This window comes from Choristoneura fumiferana, chromosome 2 (assembly GCF_025370935.1).
Source record: "Choristoneura fumiferana chromosome 2, NRCan_CFum_1, whole genome shotgun sequence".
NCBI lineage: Eukaryota > Metazoa > Arthropoda > Insecta > Lepidoptera > Tortricidae > Choristoneura > Choristoneura fumiferana.
The window spans coordinates 13016433-13040418 of NC_133473.1; the positions used below are offsets into that span (position 1 = coordinate 13016433).

At 37.3% G+C, this 23986-nt stretch overlaps 1 protein-coding gene and 1 long non-coding RNA gene across 8 annotated transcripts in view; one reads left to right on the forward strand and one right to left on the reverse strand.

Moving 5' to 3' along the window:
* Positions 1-7626, reverse strand: part of Pvr (PDGF- and VEGF-receptor related) — a 52419-nt gene extending 44793 nt beyond the window's left edge. For 3 of the 6 annotated variants that reach the window (XM_074109391.1, XM_074109366.1, XM_074109376.1), the window contains exon 1: positions 6986-7624. In XM_074109391.1, the coding sequence (XP_073965492.1) occupies positions 6986-7037 (52 nt within the window). In that variant the 5' untranslated portion in view covers positions 7038-7624. Of the gene's footprint in view, positions 1-6985 lie in introns of all 6 variants that reach the window. The other 3 variants (XM_074109385.1, XM_074109403.1, XM_074109397.1) reach the window with 3 other exon arrangements.
* LOC141443995 (uncharacterized) overlaps positions 5398-23986 on the forward strand; it is a 33617-nt gene continuing 15028 nt past the window's right edge. The window contains exons 1-2 of one of the 2 annotated variants that reach the window (XR_012453106.1): positions 5398-5940; positions 8270-8323. This is a non-coding gene — a long non-coding RNA (uncharacterized lncRNA). The remainder of the gene's footprint in view (positions 5941-8269; positions 8324-23986) is intronic. The other variant, XR_012453105.1, reaches the window with a different exon arrangement.

The window sequence follows — 23986 nt, forward strand, 5'->3', positions numbered from 1 at the left end:
GACTTGAGATTTGGCATACTTATGTCAGTCTGATGACAATACGATAAGTATTAGCAACTTGTTCATTATAAGGACCACCACTGCGTAACCGATAGGTACATTGAGCGCAGCTAAAAACTCAATTTTTCCATTCCCTCCAAAAAATTTAAAGCAGCGATAAGTCGTTAAAGTACAAATAATAATTAATTAATATTGTCAAATATGCCATATTGTATGATAATACAAAAACCATACTTGGTGTTTGTTTGCTCATATCACCACAGCAACAATGTACATAGGTACCTATAACATCTAAAACTAAAACGTAGTTCTACTAACAAGCGGATATTATGTCCGATATGAGACCAAGCGAGCATCCTGCGAATAAAATGCTGGAATTGTCACGGAATGAGATGTTTCCTTTCATAATGTTACATCAGGATGAATTATCTTTCTAAGAATTGGGCCTCAGTGAATTTAATACAGTGTTTCTCAAACATTGTTCTGCCATGGCCCGGTAATTTTCACACTGCCCCTTCGTAACCCACTTAATACTTTTACGAAAATTTACGATGCGTCGATCGATAGTAGATAAATTATTTTTAAAACAAGGCGGGAATTTTGCAACTCGGTATTTTATTTTGATGGCCCGGTACCGGGTCGCGACCCGGCAAATGGGAAACGCTGCTTTAGTAAATCGAGTTTCTAACCAGATTTTTTAAGATTATTGCTTTATGTTGATTTGACTGATAAGTAGCATTTCGTACAGTGTTCAATTTAAACCATTTGCTTTAAGACGATTACGTAAAATAATATAGACACTGGCATTTCAAAAACAATGTTTTTTATATTTACATCCCTCCGGCGTCTTACGTCAAAGTCATAAAATGTCCAGTGTCGAAATTAAGTCCACATCGTAAGAGGTCCATGTCTTACAGCGTCTAAGTCGTGCCACGTCCAAGTCTCGGTTGGTCCAAATCGCGAAATGTCCAAGTAGTAAAATGTCCAATCTTTACTAATGTCTATGTCTCGGACGGTCCAAATCGCGAAATGTCAAAGTAGTAAAAACCGGCCAAGAGGCTGTCAGACACGTCCAGGATGGGGCTCCGCAGCAGTAACGAAAAAGTCGTTGCATATAATTTAACATTTGATTGTTTTACTACATATTTTTACCCGACAACGGCAGAGCTAATAAAAAGAAAGGTAATTATTTTAGCAGTCTAAAAAAATTGGTCGAATTTTACATAAAAAAAATGAACTTGAAAATATTTTTGTATTGTTCTGGCGCGTGAGGTATAATTAAATAGGTCTTAAAAATTATCTAGACGTTTCTTAATAGATTTTTGGCTTAAGATATTTAAGTGTTAAGGAGCTACGTATAAGCTCCGAAAGTCCAAGAGTATTTCAAGCCAATATATAAGATGAACAACAAAGACAGTTTTTTCCGTAGTCAAGTTTCAGTTTTTTTTTCATACTTATTGTTATCCAAACTTAGCCGTGATAGTTTTCCTTGTAAGTTGGTTCTATTAACTCTCATCATGATATTTTTTTAGGGTTCCGTAGCCAAAATGGCAAAAACGGAACCTTTATAGTTTCGCCAAGTCTGTCTGTATGTCCGTCCGCGGCTTTTCTCAGAGACTATCAATGCTAGAAAGCTGTAATTTTGCACGAATATTTATGTAAACTATACCGACAAAATGGTATAATAAAAGAATTAAAAAAAAACCTATAGACCTTCTATAGACGTGGGGTTTTTTTTTCTCATCCAACCCTACAGTGTGCGGTATCGTTGGATAGGTCTTTTAATGAGGGGGTTGCTAAGACGATTTTTCGATTCAGTGATGGGTTTGCGAAATATTCAACTTTAAAGTGAAAAATTTTCATGATTGTCGAGCGTTCCTCTCCCCCCCCCCCCTTAACCAAACGTAGAAAAAAAATCAGGATGGTAGTAGGTATATTAAATTAACAAGGAAAACTATAGCGGCTAAGTTTGATTGAAAGTTATTAGTAGTTTAAGAGTAAATAGCAGCCTAAGGTATAAAATATACCTAAACTTGGAAGATTCCGTACAAAACACAAAATCCTTAGAAAAATATTACTTAGTTCGTTTTTTCGTAATGGCTACGGAACGGAACCCTATTTTGGGTGTGTCCAACACGCTCTTGTCCGGTTTTTTAAAAATAAAGACTTCAAAAAAACAAAAAATTCCACATTATTTCTTCCCATTTAGATAAATTTCGGTAAACAGCCGGGTTTACTTTTTGTTAAAAGATTTCGTACTATGTACTATTAATATCAATTTACACCATCTGGCATTTAACTACCTGGTTATGTTACGATATTGACATTCTACTACTTGGTTATGTTACGATATTAACATTCTACTGCCTGGCTATATTACGACCTTGACATTCTACTAAGTACCTGGTTATTTTACGACCTTGACATTCTACTACCTGGGTATTTTACGATCTTGACATTCTACCACCTGGTTATTTTACGATCTTGACATTCTACTACCTGGTCATTGTACAACCTGGGCACCTGGATATTTTACGACTATGACGTAAGGCGCCGGAGGATACATCCCTTTCTAGACTCTACCACCAAATTACCAAATAGGAGTTGTACGTAAATGTATTCCAATTTGTAGGCACCCACGCGATCTATATAATACCTACCTACTGCTTTTTTACTGATACCCTATTTGATTCACAGGATGAAAATTAAGTCGTGATACAAAATTAGTGTTTTTAAATCTTAGTTCATTTGTTTATTTTAATTTTTTTGGTGAAATTAAGAATGTTTATATTTACTTAAAGTTAAATTACAGTTTCAATTTCACAGCTCAGTGTAGATATACGAGTATTTTACACCAAATTAAATTGAATTTATAACACACATTTTTGTATCACAATTTAAATTGCACCCTGTTTAAGTGTGGTCCAGTCACCTGGATTAATATGTATCTGCCCCAGCGGAGCATATACGTGACACGTCCTACCGGCGTCGTCAGAAATGTATATATGCACGCTTTGTTGCGTCAGATATTGGTGCACGCGACAGTACTTTCATGACTGCTGCAGAGTCAATGGCCCCGAAATCGGTTAAGGTTGGGTCCAGTAACAAATAAACGCGGTTAAATTGTCTTGACATTGTAGTTTTTTTGTTTAGACTACTTGATATTCTTAACATTAAACTTATCATAATATTTGTTAGGGCTTGTACCATCAGCCAAATATGTGGTCTACCACCCTAAAGTTGATAATCGTTTGCATGTCACAAAACAATAATGCCAATATATAGACATGTCTGTCAACTTGAAAGTCCATTCAATGTCGCTCTATGTTCAGGCAATAGGAACTTTAATAGTTAGCTATGTTGCATTTAACTAGATGAAGTGTCACGTGCCGTTGTTTATATCATCGAAAGACAATGCTAAGAATATGTCGTAGGTGTCGTAACTGGCTGTATCATAGCGTACCTAGATAGTGCCTCGTGTCAAATACAAAATCCACTACTTCGATAAGGGTTAACAAGAGGGCAACTGACATTACGATCTTTAGCATGATTGACACGATAAGAACAAAAACATCAGATATAGTGATGCTAAAATGACGATTTATTATATTTACTGTCAACTTTCTATACACGTTTAACTGATAAAATATCGCAATATAACGACAGCTCTTTCAACTATTGTGGAACAGTAATAAATGTCCTCTTTTTACGTCTCCCGCATTACGCTGAATTCGTCAAATGGCAAGCTTCTTATGAAGTAAAAATGAGAGATAAATGGTCTCACTGTGACGGTGATAAGTGATTACTTATTGTTGGCACCCTGCGTGGTGCCACTTGCTCCCCAACTATTCGGAGAACTTTGCCGATAATAACGTCGGAACGGGATGCGATTCAGGCTAATCCCGCTAAGAGGAAGTATGAGTCACTAATAAACATAAGGTGCCTGTTTCAATACCCTTCTAAGTTGCAGTCGGATTGAACATGTTTTGTAGATTTCAAGTTTCAAATTCTTATGACGCAGGCGCTAGCTGCAGCGTTATCATAATACTAAACCAACTTAACAATCTAAATGGGTAATACACAAACAAACCAAACACACAGGCCAAACTGGGATGATATTAATTTTTAATAAGTACGTGCCATAATGTAAATGATGTCACTATATGGATGAATGGACAGTTTGTAAACGAACATGATAATGTTGATAATGCTATGTGTATTCCGAACCCGGTTAAATTCCTACTAGTACGAAATGATATCGATACGAACTATGGCGCAAAGAATGAATCATAGGCATCGCTTTAGAATGGTTCTTTTTATTTTAAGAAATACGTGATATTTATAAGAATCCATTGGATGAATCATCTCGTGCACGCCAGACGCATTTGTGAGGCTGAGTAAGGACCCTACTATAAGGGTGTAACATCTTACTCATACGACGGTGAAGGGGAGTTGGGGACGCGAGTTTGACAACAGTAGGTACTTAATTATGTTTGTTGTTATAATGTCGTTGCTGCGAGTGCAATGATCGATAGCAACTTTAAATTTATTTGCACTGGATATATCGACATTTTATATAATAATACAGAATATAATTTTATTTGCAATTATTAGGCATAGTTAATTTCAAAAATCCTGATAAAAAACAAGATCTCTGACATGCTGACAATGCACAGTCAACGACAAAGAGATTGATACGGCCAATACACCTACTTATTACAAAAATATGCAAGCACAACTTTATTGACTTAATTTTAAAGTCGTTTAGGTATACGCATACTTGTATTTTTTACCGTATCGTTATCTTTGTCATTGACTTTACGCAAGCATGTGCTTTATCCCACGTTGCCTAATATAACAGGTTTTCTTCTACTGGCTGTTAAAGCGTCGGTCGCATATCATTAGTTTTTGTTTTATTATCTGCATGTGTTACATCGTTTAAATTAATATGAATACAGTTAACGATTATAATGTTAAACCATTTTACAAACAAACTGTCAACTGAGCACAACATGTTAGCACTCGCAAAAGCGTTTCGTTGAAGCTGACCATATAAATCCCACTAGCAAAGCGCTGTCAATCTGTCATCCTTAGACACGCTCAATGCTTGTCTGGCGTTGTCAAAATCTCATATAGACTTCGGGATAAGAGTTGATTATTCTTGCATTGATCTTAATGAAAATGGAGGAGAGCTACATCAACCCTCATGTCGAATCCCATACCTACCTAGGCTATTCATTAACGCTGAAGTTTCGTTTGGTCTACGCATGTATTGTATGTGTAGGTAATGTATTTAGCTCAATAGATATAAAAATCCACCTTCAGCTCTTTCGATGGGTATAATTTTGTTTAATGTCAGTCTTATTCTCAAGGTGCGATAGGTAATATAGGATGAGGGTATATAGAAAGAGTCGGTGAATGCAATCGCAAACGTCAGATCGTTAGAAAAACGGCCACAGTTTGTAAAGGGACAACGATCCCAATCGGGTCGGTTATAATGTACAATTCATGGTTTCTGTGTTTTATCGCTCTTTTGCATACTTTTCACCAAACGAAATTTTAACGTCAAAAAAAGCCTTAGTAGCTTATAAATTAGTTACCCTTTAATTATCACAAAAAGCGCAAATTCAAGTTCGCGGTTCGGAGAGCAAATGTGTATAATTGTGCGAGTTATTATTGCAAGAATATCAGTGTAATGCCAAAGCCATTTCTTGATTAATGTTAAAAACATTGCGATTAGTTTGAAAAATTTAATTTTGGAATTAAGTACGTGAGATGTAGGTATGGATGGAAAGACCGTTGGAGGCCAATCGGATCGTATTTATTATACGCTCATTTCAAATCAACAAATTTCATTTATATCTTGCTCATCGTTATCAGATTATGAGTGCTTAAAGTGCTCTCCCTCTTTTCCTGTAAGTGTTTGGATCCTTATCGAAAGTGAGTTGCGTATTACCTTTTACTATCTATAAAATTAAGTTATACGACAAAGGTTACGAAGGGTCTTATTCGTGAAGATGTGAATACACCCACGCGTTTCAAGAAATTTTAAGAAACATTGTGTACTTAAATATTTATTTACCAAGTGTTTTACCAGTTGACAACAATCCCTACTTACTCAAACAAATTTTTACCAAGGCCGACTGTTTAACATTGATTAGTTCTTTCTTACGTGAAACTAGACCTTGATGTGTATAAATATGTAAATGTCATTGACCCTAAAACAAGAAATTAAGCATTTCCTTGGTTGATTAAACGAAAAAAAGAGTTTTTGTCACCTTCAGACTTTGACTGTGCTTGTTTGGATTATTTCTTAAGGCAAACAGCGAAGTTGTGTATCCCGATTGTTCTCATCTTTACTACCTACTTAATATTATAAATGCGAAAGTGAAAAAGCATGGTTTTTGTATTGCTTTCACGCTTATAGTACCTAATCAACCGATCGTGCGTGATGAGATTAGGTATAGAAAATTGGAGATAGCTAAATAAATGAATTCTAAGCAGACGAAGTCGCGGGCAACAGCTAATACTTACTTGTGCCAATGTCCAATTGGAAGAACCTGTTAACTAACTGTATTTAAGTAGTAACTATACGTTTTTTTTAATACCTAATAATAAGCTTTGATGAATTCCAAGTTGCAACTCCGACTGACATAATAACAACCTTGTTACGTGCATAATCGCGGAGTTCGATTCGAATTACAAGCCGGCGTGTTATAATTGTATAGGTATTTTCAGCATTTAAGTTAGTAAAGCGCACATTTTTGTTAAAGTTTTTGTTACATCTACAAAGAAAACATAAGAAAAGGCTTTGGGATTAACACTGATACAAAAACAAGGTGCATCAAGATTTTAAATGATCGTGTATTAATTATTAACAAGTTTTTAAATGAAGACTCAGAAAGATCGAGGGATAGAAGTTGCGTGTATTAAACATGTTACATTTGCCATTCTGCATGAGCCGTATGGAGATTATAAATCAAACCTGATGGGATCAGGAGAGCGGCGAGCAAGCACCAGCCCCACAAGTCGATCATGGTGACCAACGTTCAGCTCGTCCGTGAGATCTAAACCAACTTGGTAAAACTTATTACCACTCCAGTCCCTTTGTTTACATCGTAACTTATTTATCCTAAGGTTTTCCCAAACGCCATAGCTAAATCACTAAGAGCTGTGCGGAATGCCTTCATCTAATAATAGAATCAAAGCGAATTCCACAGACTATTCACCGTAAAGTCGCAATCACTAATGTAAACACTACTATGTTACACTGAATCACCAGTTTTTAACCATATGGGTTGAAAACTTTCGTTTTGTATCGCGTTCACGTGCGATAATGCGCATTATTAAAAAATAAACACTGTTTAATATTATTCACAATAAGGTTAACGAAGTTGCGGGCCACGTGATAAGGTTAAACGTGAATGACGCGACCGGCTCTCAGAACGATGGTGACGGAATGCTGTATAATAGCCCAGCCGTGTTGTTGTGGAATGGAATCGGCCTGCGGCCGCGTAGCTCAACAGACGCGCACTCCTCGCTCCCACACTCTCCGCGCTGCACGCGGTATCAAATCCAAAAAAGCGAGATAACATAAAATCCAACGACAAATTTACTTTATCATACACGCATATGAATTCAGATAACGATATAATGTTCCGTAAAATTGCTAAACTCAGGTACAACAATGCATGTTTGATTACTTAACGTTAATCTAACGACAGAGGAGTACGAGCATTATGAAATAACATTGAGAACGATGATTTTACAATATTACCATGCCATAATGTTAAGGGTTAAATGGGGTCATAGGTTAAATGGTGTATAGTTATATGGAGAAACAAAAACGTTAACCAAAACATAAGTAACAAATATGGTCTCTTTTTAGACACATTTATTAAAATAATTAGGTATACGCTAAATAAAACCAAATTGCAGAACCGAACACAATATACTGTGAACAATGCACTAACACAATATGTGTGTTAATTGGAGGCTGATATAAAACACACACCGTATGTACCTATACAGTGTTCTTTCAAGAATTTGGGCTCTAATTTATTTAATTAAATAACCATTACACCATACAACGGCCCAAAAACTAGGATAATTTTGGTCTCTAGTTCGTGAAGTATACAAAAAAAGACGCCATAATGTTATATCTGCATTAAAAATTGCTTGAGTATGCGCTCCGCTGTGAGCATTATAAAATATATGTATATATTTTTCTTTTTTTTTTAATTACTAAAATATTTATTTTTATTTACAGAGAGACTACATACAGCGCAGCCTGAACCACCTAAAGCTAACGGCTTAATACTTGGTAGGTGGTGTCCAAATTTCTAAGGGATAGAGAATGGTTTTTTCTACAGGGGCAAATTCGAATAATCATAATTTCAAATAATCTAAAATCAACTTCGAGGCTCGTTTGGAATTGGGTCATTTCCAGAAAATATGCACCCTTCAAGTGTCCCAAACTTTTATATGGAACAAAAAGCGTGAAAAAAAAATTTTAGAACAAAATATTGAACCGACTACAAAAAACCATGAAAATCATTTTCTACCAGTACGAAGTCGGTCGGTGCGTCAGCACGAGCCAGCAGGAGTGGACCTATAGTCATCTACCTCAATTACGCACTTTGTATTGGGCTTCAATCACTCCCGCTGGCTCGTGCTGAGGCACCGACCGACTTCAGACTGGTAGAAAATTATTTTCATGGTTTTTTGTAGTCGGTTCAATTTTTTTGTTATAAAATTTTTATTTCACGCTTTTTGGTGTAAATAATATAAGATACAATAGTTTAATATCAACTGCTCGTCACCTTTTACGAACGATTGCTTTTTCCGATGCGGAGACTTTCATTATTAATTAAAACGCGACAGCAGTAAACTAGATGCTTTTCCCGGCTTGGTAAATGAAATGCTACTTAAGAAAATAGTGAGAGTATTTATATTTTAACATAATTCACACCTATGTTGCATAAACTTGCATGTAATTAATAAGTATCTATCTACTAAACATACCTACAACACTCAGTGCTCGTGTTTGTATTCACTAAAAGTAGCCTGCTAGATATAATGTTTACGAAACGTTTTCAAAAATAACATGTGCATGGAATATATCAAAACACGACAGATAAACTTATGCCTTGCGATTAGCAAGTTTGAGAACTAAAACCAATTACTGGTCCAATCAATTTATTTCTCAATCAATTAATTTACTTACCTATAGTTGGTTCTTATTTAATACACGGAATAAGTATGCAAAATAATGAACTGGATCAATATATCTAAAGCATGATTGATAAAATTAATAAATATGAGTTTAATATACATCCATACATTCATCCATCCATCCATCTATTTACATAATTATAGCCATATTGCATATACCTGGTACTTTCCATACGAGTAAAAATCTCAACTGGAGTGAAATTCGGAGCAGTCAGGATTTGATTTTTATTTTCATTCATGAACTGTGAGATTCAGGATCCTTTCTGTTGGCTACAGCGTAGTCGAGTCGACAAAAAAAAATCCACGGAATGAGGAATTATACATAATATCAATAAAAAATACATGGAACGAAGTCAATTGGAAAAATATTGCGGTTGATCGTACGTAGGCATCTGGTTAAAAGTACTATTGGTAAAACCCACCATAACTCATTGCTGCATTAGCATTAAATTGGTGTTTGTTCATATCTTAAATGAGCTAATGTACCTAGGTAGTTTGAAAATTATCTGCAGTAGATAGCACAATCAGAAATAAAATACACTTTACGGACAGCTCGATATGGCATCTCCCAAAATGCTGCTATCTTCATTTCTGTTTACACTGCGATAATTATTGTGATAACCGATAATACTTTGGATTTGCAATTATTTTTAGTATAACTCGTAATTGGCGATGAATGAACTTACAGAAGTATTTATCAAAATAAACAATAAAATACAAGCCAAGTGCGGGTCGGTCTTGTGCACCGAGAGTTAATATTACGAGTATATTACGAGGTGCCCCTTATTTCGCTTAACATGAATTGTCCTAATTGAATTCGCATAACAGATTTAGCATAGCATAATTGTGCATAACAGCGAACTTGCATAATTAATATAATTATAAAGAAGCATAACATTTATTTAGCATAATAATGAATCCGCATAATTGATATATGCATAACATAATTAAATATAACTGTTATAAAATAAAAACGCATAATTTTATCAAGCAAGTGAATTAGCTTGTTCAGAGCAAAACCGACTCGGTTCGGTTAGGTTCAGAAGGCTCGAAGGCTCGATGTTAGGTAGTTTTTTTATAATAGCCGAATAATAGATATTTTCACATAGTAGTTCACTTCTCAGATCTAATTGAATTGAGTAAATGAAACAATAATCATTTTACTTTTACAAATAAAATTTAAGATATCATTAAAATAATCATTTTAAATTATGTTTATACTCTTTTATACTTACGTAAAGTAATGCTATGCTAATCAAGTTTATGCCAAGTTACCGTTATGCCAATCCACATTATGCGCATTTAATTATGCGAAAAAACGTAGTGCCCATTACAATTAGGACAATTAATTTATGCGAATTCATATAGACCCGTATTTAACATTTAAAGTTAATCATCATCAAATAACAGATGAGGATATACCTGTCTATAACCGTACCTTCGATCGATCATTACATTTTATTACTCGTTTTAATAGTCAGAAGAGTGAAATTTATAATTTCCTTTAAATTTAACTTCATAAGACCTACGTCACAGACATTCATTAAAAAAGTTTCGTGTAACTAATTACCTAATTATTCTGTCTATCTACTTTTAAATTATGGATATTCACTGCATGCTTTTAATAACGTAGAGTCTAGCAAACTACCGTATAAGTAAAATTAATGGAATTCATTACGTTATTAGCGACGCGACACGCCATATTTATGGTATATTTTTTACAACTAGTCATAGTTACATTGTATATATACTGAACAAATAGCAGCTTAGTGGGCTTTCTTTCGCACAAATTAAAATTTAAATACTTATAATACTTTTTTATTTAATTGTGGTTTATGGATGTAAGTATCTTTTTTTGTTTTATATGTATGTTTAGTAACGTTACAATAAAAAAATTAAAAACATCAGAGTTTACTTAGAAGTAAATTATATATTTGAACGACGAAGCTGTTAAATTCCTAACGAAGTCTGATTGTAATCGTCCGTTTTAGCCTTGTTTTAGCTTCAGCTTTTAAAATTATTCTTAAAAAGCTTAGAACTTACAATACAATACAAATATTCTTTATTGCACACCATAAAGCAGTACAAAAACTTATGATATAAACACTTAGATTAAGGGTAGACAATAGGCAGTCTTATCGCTTAAAAGCGATCTCTTCCAGACAACCATTTGGGTACAAGAAATTATATGTTAAGTACAAAAATAGGTGGCGGAAACAGAAACAGAAAATAAAAACAAACAAAAAAATCAATAATATTAAAATAAATACAAAAGAAACAACTATATAAATACATACATGCAACACTCATAGAACTTGTTTGATTTCCTTGTGTGAAATTCCCAGTATTGTGAGTTCGGAAAATATTTCGACATAATTAGAGCATTTATATCATTGAAATATTTATACTACACGTAGTATATTCATTATTAGTTCTTACAATTGATTTGTGCTTTATAATGCGAGGGTATTCTGGCAAAACAGAATATGTGCAAAAATTAAAAAAAAATTGTTACATATATAGACATACTCCATTTTTTCTGCTTTATTTATCTAGCAAAACCGTACATGTAAATAAATATTGTGCATTTATCCGGTTCTGCCAAAATACCCTCGAATGTATTTTAGGACTTATGAGGTTATCGTTAGTAAACAGATGTTGAATGTAACTATTATTGTTTACTTTTGAACCTGTTTGACGTCATCGATGAAAACCTTGAACTATCAAACTGTCGATGCAACAGATGCGTAGGCAGAAAAACGCTGGTGTTTGCCGGAGTTAATTTGAGCCAGTACATCTGCAAATATGTTTGAGCAACTAATAAGAGCAATAAATGTAAAGCCCTTCAACTTGTGCAGGGGTCAACGACATCTACTGCTTATAGACTAAATTCCAGTCTATTTCGATTCGTCTGAGCACTCGCGCCGTGATGTTTAAATCAAATTTATAGTTGTTATGATTTCTGCCAGACACAACAATTTATTAATAGTTTTTTTCACTCATTTACCTTGTTGGCGAATGGCAAATGAAAAAGTTACTACACTATTGATAAAAATTGTATGTATATTTATTCGATACAGGTCAGGCTCAGACATATTTGTATTACTTACATAGTTGAAAAAATGAATCTCGATTATTTCATCCAATATTTGAGTACAGATCTATTGAATAATGTTTTTCCATCATATTTAATATTTTGTCGGATAAGTTCGTATTTGTCAATTAGTAAACTTCAGTAAGCTAGTTGAGAAAGCAAGATAAATTCGATGGAAAAACATTACTCACTACTTACCTACATCTGTAACTAAGTTTCCATGAACACCCCTGCATCGATTTTTCACCGACGTCTCATTCAACATGACATCACATCTGTCACGTACTCACTTTTAACATCAACAAAGTAGGTAAAGATTGAAAAGCCTTGAAAAAGTTTTCCAAAAATATTCAATTGTTCTTTCAAAATCACTAGCCAGTATTCAGTCAGTATTCTGGGCTCAATTTGTGATACCTTATTGTATACTATCTGGGAGCACGACAGTGCCTGCGCCCAATCGAGCGTAAGGGAAACTGCCGTACCATTATTTTCTCACCTCTGCTTGGAGCACAGGAGCAGAATACTTAAATTCTGCTCATTTGATAAGCTAAAGGCAAAAAGTTATCTTCAAATTTCTTGATGATGATTTCATTCGCTTAGAGGTTATAAAGTTGTTCAGTTACGTAAATTTGATACCTACTGACTGACTGATTGATCAAGAATCATCAAAAGTGAACTTAGTATCTTTTTCCACAATATACCTAAAGAGCTGAAATTGGGCACAGCGAGATCGTTTAGCATAGCACCCCCGGGTAAATGGAAAATCTTCGAAAGCTTGATTTTTATAGATCTGAAGTACTTAATTGAAACATGATTCACCTACTCACACCCAAATATTTAGATCGCCCAGACTTTTAGAGGTAGATGCTTACTGAAAAGCCGTCTTAGTTAAAATTCAATAAAATATTTTATGATGTCATCGTTTAAGATTAATCCTGACATTACGACATACCAAAACCACTGAACGACATATGGATATAGCTTCATGGCTCTGTACAGTTTTGCTAAGCAGATGCCAAGTCATCTTCTTGCATCATTGTTAGAGACGGAATAAATCATTTTTATCTAATTGTTTGTGAACGTTAAGGTTGCTCTTAATAACTTCTTAAATCCTGAATTTTCCTGATTTTTCTTTGATCCTGTTCAGAGTCCATTAAATCGTTGTCACGGATAGACTGACTATATAGTATTACTTCTTCCAAGAGCATAGAATTAAAAAAATAGTCATCTTATGTCTTATCAGTGTCAATTATTTATTAGTTAGGTAGTAGTATTTTATAATTGGCTTGCTTGCCAATTTTCTGGGAAAAAACTATCCTAGATCCTTCCCCGGGACTCAAACTATCTATATACCGAACTTCATCTAAATCGGTCCACAGTTTAGACGTGATGAGGTAACAAACAAACAGACAGACTCGCAAACTTTCGCATTTAAAATATTAGCGGGATGATCAAGTCCCGGGATTCATGCGAAAAAGTCGCGGAAATTTAAAACGTTAATAGTGAGATTTACCCCTCTGCGATTTACTTACGGAAAACACACGTAGTGCATAACATTATTGACCTTGCTTGATGATGCGGTGACGATAAATCCCGAACACTATACTAAATCAGTTTCAATGACGAAGTAATAAACTCATACAACATGACATAGCTCTTTGTATGGCTGGGAGGGAGCCTCGTAAGGTAAAATAAAACTGATCTCCCAAAATAGCCCCCGCCTTCATTGTCATGCTTATTAGTTGGCTTGCGTAGTAGGTGGCGGCGTTTTTTTGCAAATTTTCATTGTTCCATTTTTAATAATTTATTGAATCAAGCGTTAGGTACTTTGCGGAAGTCCATATCAATATCCATATTCAATATCAATGAAGTATTTAAAGACAACACCTGGTAGCGTGGTGAACGGTTGTGCTGCTCTGAGCATGAGCTGTGGTTGAATTCAAAACTCGTCAGTGAACTGCGGTGGTGGTGATAGTTAGGTTTGTGTGATTTGAGGTAAAGGAGCTAGATGAACACATATTTGTTGTATAGACAGCTATCATTAGGTCGCAGGTGAGCAAAACAATTGTTTTTAGTTTTTTTATTTCATTGTTCCATTTTTTTATTAATTTTTTAGGTTTCTGCACAACAAAAGGAAACGAGGAACCCTTAAAGGAACACTTTATTATCTATCAACCTGTTTGTCTGTCGAGCTCTATGGCCTTTTTGAACCATAAAAAAGTGAAGTTTTTAGGTTCATGCAATCAAAAGATTACAAAATTAAATCCTTTGTAGGTATTAAAAATTGGTACATACGGTATTTTTCACTGTCATAGAATTCACAACAAACGTGGAGGATGATATCCAAAACCACTACGCAAAAAATAATTTCATTCTTCATAGAAATACTACAAGTACCTACCTACTAGAATTTTATTTATTTTTGGCTCTAATTTAACAAACAAAAAACAAACATACTTACAAACTTTCGCATTAATAATATTAGTGCGATGAGTGAATTCTGGAAGAATCGAGGGAACTATTCAAAAAATATTCAAATTGTAAGCAAACCCATAGTAAATATATTGACCCGGATAACTCACGTCTTAAATCGACTCGTCGGGGTAGCAGCCGCTGAGTCGCGTTGCTCCGAAGACGAAGGACTACGGATTAGCCCGAAACATGTCGAGCTAAACTCGATTTAAGACGTGAGTTATCTGGGTCAATATATTTAATACGAGTGAGTCTCACGGTAGTTTCATGTTCAAACCCATAGTACCTAATTTGGGTATGTTATGTAGTTAATTGTGCATTTGCTCTTGGAAATAAACATTTGATGAAGTTGAACTGATGAGAGAGACTATTAATTATTATTACTGTGCCCTTAGTGTAAGTTTTCGGTTACAAAATACGTCTCGATCGCGTTCGCATTAAAATCTCAATTTGTATGGACACACGAACATCGCAAACGTTCCGCTAGGGGCGCTGTTCGTGTTTGCATACAAATTGAGATTTTAACGCGAACGCGATCGAGACGTATTTTGTAACCGAAAACTTACACTAAGGGCACTGATATATTTTAAGTCGTTATCGTTGTGGTTGTACCATTACTTATTCTGTGGTTGTGAGCTGTGCACAAGACAGCAGGAGTGGACCCAGTCACACCTTACCTACATATTTACTACTGTCTTCTGTCTTTTTGAATCTGCACCAACTTTAAACATTTACTATTTACTAATGATAATTAGTAAGTAAATAAGCTACATTTATCATTTACTAATGATAATTAGTAAATAAGCGTACACGGAAAAAAACCATTATATTCTGGTGTTTGATTTTTTTGGAGTCAGTTAATTTTTTTTTACAACATAATTACATATAAATTGAAAAATGAAAGTTTTAAAAGTTTTAGTTTTAGTTATTTTAATTTAATAGTAGTTTTATTCCTATGAATATTTTGTATTTTCTGTATAAACTTATTATAAAATCGCCATGAATAAGACTCAGATATACTTAAAGAAATGTAATAAACTGGTCACTAATATATTTCTGGACACCTTAATTCTGTGGCTCCAGTGAAAAGGGGTACAAGTCTGAATTTGGCCAAATTGAGTTATATAGACCAAAAAACACAAAAAAAATAACGCATCGTTTGGTGTAAACGGATCTAAGATATCTTTTAAAACAACGGACTTTTCTGGTGGTTCAAGGGGTAGAACAGAGGGTACTTGTCAAGTTGTATTTCTATTAACTAAGTTTTGTTTGTGATTTATGATCTAAATTTAGTTGTACGTGCTGTTTTTTCATATGGCGGGTGTAAAAAAATCTAAGCACACTTGAACCCCTAAAACAAGAACAGATTTATTTAGTTTACATTGATACAAGTTAAGTTCAATCTCTTTACACAAAAAAATAAAATAAAATATAGATTAAGTAGAGCTGCGCCCGTTTTCACAAATCGAATATAAAAAAGTTTACGTGGAAAAGGATATAAGTCTTTGCGCGGGGGAATGAGCGGGTGAGTGGGGAGCCATGGCGCTCACGGATGAGCCACAGTCGTGTGCGCTGACTTGTGCAGGGAGAACGCGCTTGCGAGCTGCGCAGTCGACGGTTACGCGATTAAGTTATATCCTTTTACACCAATTTTATTATTAAACTAATATTGCACATTGCATTAATTTTAAGGGTATTAATTAAGATATATCCCTTGACACCAAACATTTAATAAGAATGATTAAGAAAATACAAAATATCCATAGGACTAAAACTATTATTTAATTTAAATATCTAAAACTAAAACTAATTAAAAAAGAGAAGTGGGCCTCTTGGCATGGTGCCCATCACGCAGGCAGCATTCCCACGTTGAACTGCGATTGCGATTCTTTGTGCGAGAAAGCTGCCGGCGCGAGGGTTGCCTGTTGCCTCCCTTAACCTATTGCTGAGCTCCCAGTGTAGTTCCAGCGCACCCTTACCCCAAGGACCTAGAGTCTCGACGCCGAAAGCAAAAAAATGATATTGGGCGCCGAGGCAGCTATATTTTGTGACCTTGAGGCGTTCCCGGGCGTCTACCGCCGCCCCCGCACGTTTGGTAGTTGCTGTTAGGTAGGACGCCGCCAGGGTGTCTGTACAGGTAGCGTCCCACACCGGCGCACGGCCAGTCTGCCAGGGTATCAACGACATTCCGTCAGGGCGCTTGCCATCGCTCCGTACAATCTGGGGCTACAGAGCGGCGGGAACGTTGGCACTAACGAGCGCCCTAAGAGAAGTGGGCCTCTTGGCATGGTGCCCATCACGCAGGCAGCATTCCCACGTTGAACTGCGATTGCGATTCTTTGTGCGAGAAAGCTGCCGGCGCGAGGGTTGCCTGTTGCCTCCCTTAACCTATTGCTGAGCTCCCAGTGTAGTTCCAGCGCACCCTTACCCCAAGGACCTAGAGTCTCGACGCCGAAAGCAAGAAAATGATATTGGGCGCCGAGGCAGCTATATTTTGTGACCTTGAGGCGTTCCCGGGCGTCTACCGCCGCCCCCGCACGTTTGGTAGTTGCTGTTAGGTAGGACGCCACCAGGGTGTCTGTACAGGTAGCGTCCCACACCGGCGCACGGCCAGTCTGCCAGGGTATCAACGACATTCCGTCAGGGCGCTTGCCATCGCTCCGTACAATCTGGGGCTACAGAGCGGCGGGAACGTTGGCACTAACGAGCGCCCTTCTGAGAATGTCGTTGAGAGTAGCGTGGCGGGACAGTCGGCCGGCGCCCGAGGAACAGGAGAGGAGAGGCCATGTTGGCCGAGACGGTCCACTGGAGCCCCACAAGAAACACAGTTGTTGCTTTCGCAGATCCCAACTCCCAGCCGTAGACCAGCAGCTATGCGTAGTGTCTGGGTCGATAAAAGTTCTAGTGTTGGGCGAGGGGTATGCATGGAGCCAGTAACCAGATTCTGGCTTGGACACAGCTAACAGTCTGGCCCGGTCCCTGCCTGTTAAATGTTCTATTAATGCCTATAAGGTGGTGACGGAGGCTATTGTATCCCAGGCCCTTTGCCTATGTGGTTTGGACGGGAGATTTGGACTCTGTCCAGCTAGCCAGGCATTCGTGGCCTCGTTCAAGCATGCAATCTCGCAGTTAATGCCCGCTGGAGCTTTAAGTATTCTACCTGCGAGATCTAGCGTGCTGTGGATCGAAGATAGGAACAGCCCCTTAATGTCTCTCATACCGCTGATTAACCTTTACAAAGATTTAATCTGCAATGATGAAACTGTCGATACGCATCTACTGATACCGACAGAAGACAAGCTGCTTAGCTTAGAGATTTTCAGTTTTATTAATAAATAACATGTTTTTTGAATTTGAATTTTGACATACTTAGATACTAATGATGAGAAATTTTAAGTTTGTTTTAAACGGGCATTTTTTATGTTTGCATGTGAGATTTTTGAAAAATGTATAGTGTTTTTGAATAGATATTTAAATACTTTCATATGTGTTTTATTCACTCAACTTGGATACAAGTAGCATTTTGAATTTTTCATTATTATTTAAGTCTACTTATAACTAAAAACACAATAAAAAAAAACCGTGCAAAAGGCTACATGTCTGTTATGTCTGTAATTAAGTACAAAGAACTGCATAAATTGAAAAATGCAATCATTTTCTACACCATTAGTTCGTAAGCTAGTCTTCTGTGGATAATATTATACATGTACTACAAAAAACATTCCGGATGCGTTCCCTTTCTCACTTCATATAAAATTACGAAAACTTGGTGAATAGCGATATATATAACCACTTGAACCTTTTTACACTTAGTTTTATACTTCTATTTTGGATACAAGTAGTTAATTTATAAACTAATAGATCAAGAGCAAAAATAACATTCCCATAAGAAAGAGCGTAATTAATTTAGTCCTTTAACATACCACATTTATTAGTATATGTAAATATACAAGTGTAATGAACGTAAGTTTGAATCATCTCGGGCGTAGGTAACTGTTTTTTGCGTCTCCTGTAAACTTGGGTTTTTCGACATGTACTCGTTTTCACTGGAGCCACAGAATTATGCCCGTCATGTTTCGTACAATTTGTGATAGCCAAACGCGTACCGAACTACAAGAATTGATCCAAAATATATCGAGCATGCTTCGAGTACGAACTACCTATATGAGTGATCCGTTTATTTTCTCTCAACGGCACAACTTAACTTATTTAGTAGGTACCATGTAGTGGGTAGCAACCCCCTATTGGTTGTAAAAGACCTATCCAACGATACCCCACACTACAAGGTTGGATGAGAAAAAAAATCACCCCCACTTTACGTCTATGGGAGGTATTCTAAAATAAAAGTTTTTGAATTTTTAATTGAACCGTTTTGTCGGCATAGTTTGTCGTGCAAAATTCCAGCTTTCTAGCATTGATAGTCCCTGAGAAAAGCCGCGGACGGACAGACAGACAGACAGACAGACATGGCGAAACTATAAGGGTTCCGTTTTTGATGAAATTACACAAAACAAAACACAAAAAGACATAAAAAACACAAAAAGACGTACAAAAATAAAATAAAGTAGGGAATTAGGGAATTTTGGACGTTGTCTTCGTCGCTACCCTAAAAGGATGGAACACCAAACCCCCGGCCAGATGTCGGAGCGCAGGAACATCTGCTGGTGCTTGGCAGGCACTTGGAGTCTAAATGAGCTGAAATTGTTAGCCCTCTGAGACTCGAGCGTAACCGGCCCTATGCCGCCTCGCGGACGTGCTCGATCTAACACTTCTCCGGAGTCGTCTTCTTGTCCAACCGAGACAGGTAAATGTCCACCATCGGTACTGCACCTTAAATACAGGACAACGCTGATTGATTGCTTATGTAAACTTAACCTGACTGCAAGGTCAGAAACTTGACCCCTTGAAATAACGTAACTTCGGTTACCATAATTAAGTCACATTGTTGCAAAGCGCTCGTAAATCGAAAAGCTCAGTTATATTCACAACACGGATCGGCTATGAAATATTTTTTAATTAAGCAAGTAGGCAAGTTAGCTACGTAATATTAATTCCACAAATTGGTTAATGACAATTGCCATACACAAGGGCGTCGTAGGCTGTAGCGTCGCGTTGTGCCTTCGCGGCCTTATAACATTAGAACCAACCGGAGAAGTCATGCACATTAGTTTCTGAACAAAAAAGTTTTTGGTAAAAATTTCATTTTTAATACAAGCATTTTTTGCTGACTGTACTTGCATTGTCACCAAAACTACATTTGCATACCAAATTTCAAGTCGATGCCATTAACCGTTGAAGAGTTCCGCCCTGCGGAGACGATCCTGGCGGGACTACCAGGATGTCACTACCAGATTATTGTATTGTCACGCAATTTACATAAGTATGCCAAATTTCAAGACAATCCGACTACTAGAAGCGGGTCAAATTGAACTTGCAAGATTTGACCCATACAGGATACATTGCAAATTAAATAAAAGCTTTTAAAAACTGGCTAAGTGCCTGTCGGATCATGTTAACAAAGGGTGCTGTAGTCGAAATGTAATTAAAATTGACAACTATAATTGCTAAATTTCTTTTCTTGTTCTTGCATGTTTTGCCTTGCGGCGTACAAATATTTAAGTCAGTCAGTAATAATAACATCATGACTATATAATTTGCTAAATTGCTACTGAAAAGAGTGCATATTTTTAAGGCATGACGGCTTTTATCTGACTTCATTGTGTGAAAAAAAATGGTCAGGTTTTCATCGATATCTAAGAAACTATGAGACCAACCTCGTGCTGTTACCTCGATTTTAATTTTTTTTACTGTCACATCTCATAGCCATTAAAGCCTATGCACACTGCGTTTATTGAACGTGCCGTCGACACGCGTTTGATTCGATACAAACGCGACAGGCACGTGAGTCAGGCGCAACTCATAGACCTTGACCCTTGCTCGTAAACAGTGTCGTAACATGCAGGCTACCTTGCTTGCAACCCCCCAAATAAAACCCTCGACCTTAATGTGCTTGTCATGAAGCCCGTGGTCGGTAAATGAGTCATTGCCCGTACTCATTTTGTTGTCATGAAGCCCAAGGTCGGTAAATGAGTCCGTGCCCGTACTGATGCTGCGGCGCGCGCTGCAGCAGGACCACACGCGGCTCAGGCACATGCTGCGGAAGGGGGAGGGCATGCAGCGCTGCCAAGAGCACAGCCTAAGGTATCGCCAATATTTGGAACAATTATATTTTTTTCTTTTAGAAATATAAAATTTTACTCGCTGCTCGCTGCTGTGATGAAAAACATTATATGTCGCACGGGCGGTACTAGAATTACGAACATCGACTCATTAAAGCCCTCAGTCTTCGACTTCGGGCTTCTAATAGACTCTCGTTCGTAATTCCTTATTTACCGCCCTTAAGACACAATGTACTATTTCATCACACTTGTTCGTAAACAGTGTCATAACATGCAGGCTACCTTGGTTGCAACCCCCCCAAATAAAACCCTCGACCTTAATGTGCTTGTCATGAAACTCGTGGTCGGTAAATGAGTCAGTGCCCGTACTGATGGCGCTGCGCCGTGCCCGTGCGCGCGCTCCTGCTGCAGGACTACATGGTCTACATGCACACGCACGTTGCGGCGCATGCTGAGGGAGATAGAGGGCGGCGCTGCCAAGAGCACAGCCTAAGGTATCGCCAATATTTGGAAGAATTATATTTTTTCTATTGCAAATATAAAATTTTACTAGCAAATGTGATGAAAAACATTGTATGTCGCACGGGCGGTACTAGAATTATGAACATCGACTCATTAAAGCCTAAGTTCTAATAGACTCTCGTTCGTAATTCCTTATTTACCGCCCTTAACCTGTCCTCTCCCAGAGGCACAAATTTGTGCCCAAATTCCTTTGATCGTGTTATCCTGGGAGATGACAGATTAAGACACAATGTACTATTAAAATACACCTACCTTCGACCTATAGAACCGAGTGAAACAATAAGTCTAATTATTGCCGCCTTCAATAGGTGAGGCAGCGTACGCATACACGAAATATAAATATAATGCATTTCTTAATCATGCACGCAGCAACGAAATGGACAAAATCATACATAATAATGTTTAATAGTTTGTTTATACACCTTATTGTACGAAAAGGTAAAAATAGTGTTAAGTACAAAGACGGACTTATATCTGAAGGGACGTCTGCCAATCAACCATTGAGTGGTAGAGAAGAGCAATAAAAAAAACAAGGATCGACAAATAGAGCAAAACATTTATATGTAATGCATATGTAACCCCCAAATACCTAAATATATACAATATATAATACATTCCAATATCTGTAACTAAATATAAAATAAATAAATATGTACACACATTTAAATACAATACATAATAACACAAGTATAAAGGATAATTACAGTACATCTACCTGGGCGCACAAGTTAACAAGGATGGAAGCTGTGTACCGGAGATAAAAAGACGCATTGGTATGACCAAGGACGCTATGACCCGCCAAAACAAAATATGGAAAAAGAAGGGAATCACTATTAACACCAAGATCCGGTTGGTACGTGCTCTGATATTCCCAATTTTTCTGTATGGCGTTGAGTCGTGGACGATGGCTCGAGAGAGGCAGAGGATAGATGCTTAGGACACAGTATATATATAAGCTAAAGCAGTAGGGAAGCTACGAACAAATCGATCGAAACGAACACACTCACACAGACGCGCGCTCTACACGGCCTCTAAGGGGGTCTCGCGGTACTGCAGTCGCGGTGCTGTCGCGAGACCCCCTTAGAGGCCGTGTAGAGCGCGCGTCTGTGTGAGTGTGTTCGTTTCGATCGATTTGTTCGTAGCTTCCCTACTGCTTTAGCTATATATATATATATATAGCTGTGCTTTGGAGATGTGGTGCTGGAGACGAATGATGAGGATACCTTGGACGGCCAAGCGAACAAATGCGTCGATTCTCTCACAGCTCAAGATTAAAACTCGTCTGTCCACGATATGTCACCAACGAATCCTTTCATATTTTGGCCACATAATAAGAAGGGGTGATGAGAGCCTAGAATCAAGGAACTAAAGTGTGAGCAATATCTTCTTCTATGTCTCCCTGAACGAGTATACGAAGGAAGATTGTCGGACGGCGATCGGCAACCGATTCCACAGCCAAGCCGCATGCACAGAAAAGGATTTGGAGTAGATCTTGGATGAGGTAGAAGGAGATGCCAGAAGGAGATTGGCGCTTGACCGCAAACGATGTTGGCTGCCTTCAGCTAAGTAGCTGAATCGCTCGGAAAGGTATAAAGGTGTCGAAGAATTTTAAATAATATTAAAGAGCAATGACAGAATATGTACGTTTTTACGGTCCGTAATAGGTAACCGTTTAAGTTGCGCGCGAAACTGTAAAACGTGATGTATGTACGTATGTCCGCTAAATTCCCATTTTGATCTACACTACAAGATAAATCGTTACTGCAAGGTAAAAAGTTGCACTACATTACGGCGCTCCATTGACCACTAGAAACTAGTTGGCTTTACGGCCTCGCAATGTAATGCAAGTTTGCACGATTTTTTGGTCTATACCGGGCTTAAAACGTAGGCCTGTTTTCGGTTTGTCGTTGGCATCTCCGGTTGTTTATATCCTACAAATTCATGGCGAAGGCCTTGACCTGTCGCGTGATGTTATTTTAAATGTTACCATTTCTACAGAGGCCGTTGCGTTGTAAGCGCGCTTACTACAACCGTCAACATCAATAATTTGAATTGCTTTCTGTCCGAATCACGTACTTCCTGGACTACGCAAAAGCAACGCGCTCATAAACATAAGGGCCTTTTTAGGGTTCCGTAGTCAACTAGGAACCCTAATAGTTTTGCCATGTCTGTCCGTCCGCGGCTAAGCTCAGAGACCGTTAGTGTACTAGAAAGCTGTAATTTGGCATAAATATACAAATCAGTCACGTCAACAGTGGGATCTGTTTGCGAAATATTCATAAAGTGCATATTCTCATTAAAATCTAGCGTCCCCCTCCCCCTCCCTCTAATCTAAACAGTTGGATGGAAATATTAAAAAAAAAAAACAGGATGGTAGTAATTTGAATAGACAAGGAAAATTATAACGGCTAAAATTGCTTAAGAATTATTAGTAGTTTAAGGGGCTGTTTCATCATCCATTGATTAGTGTCAACTGGCGGTTAGG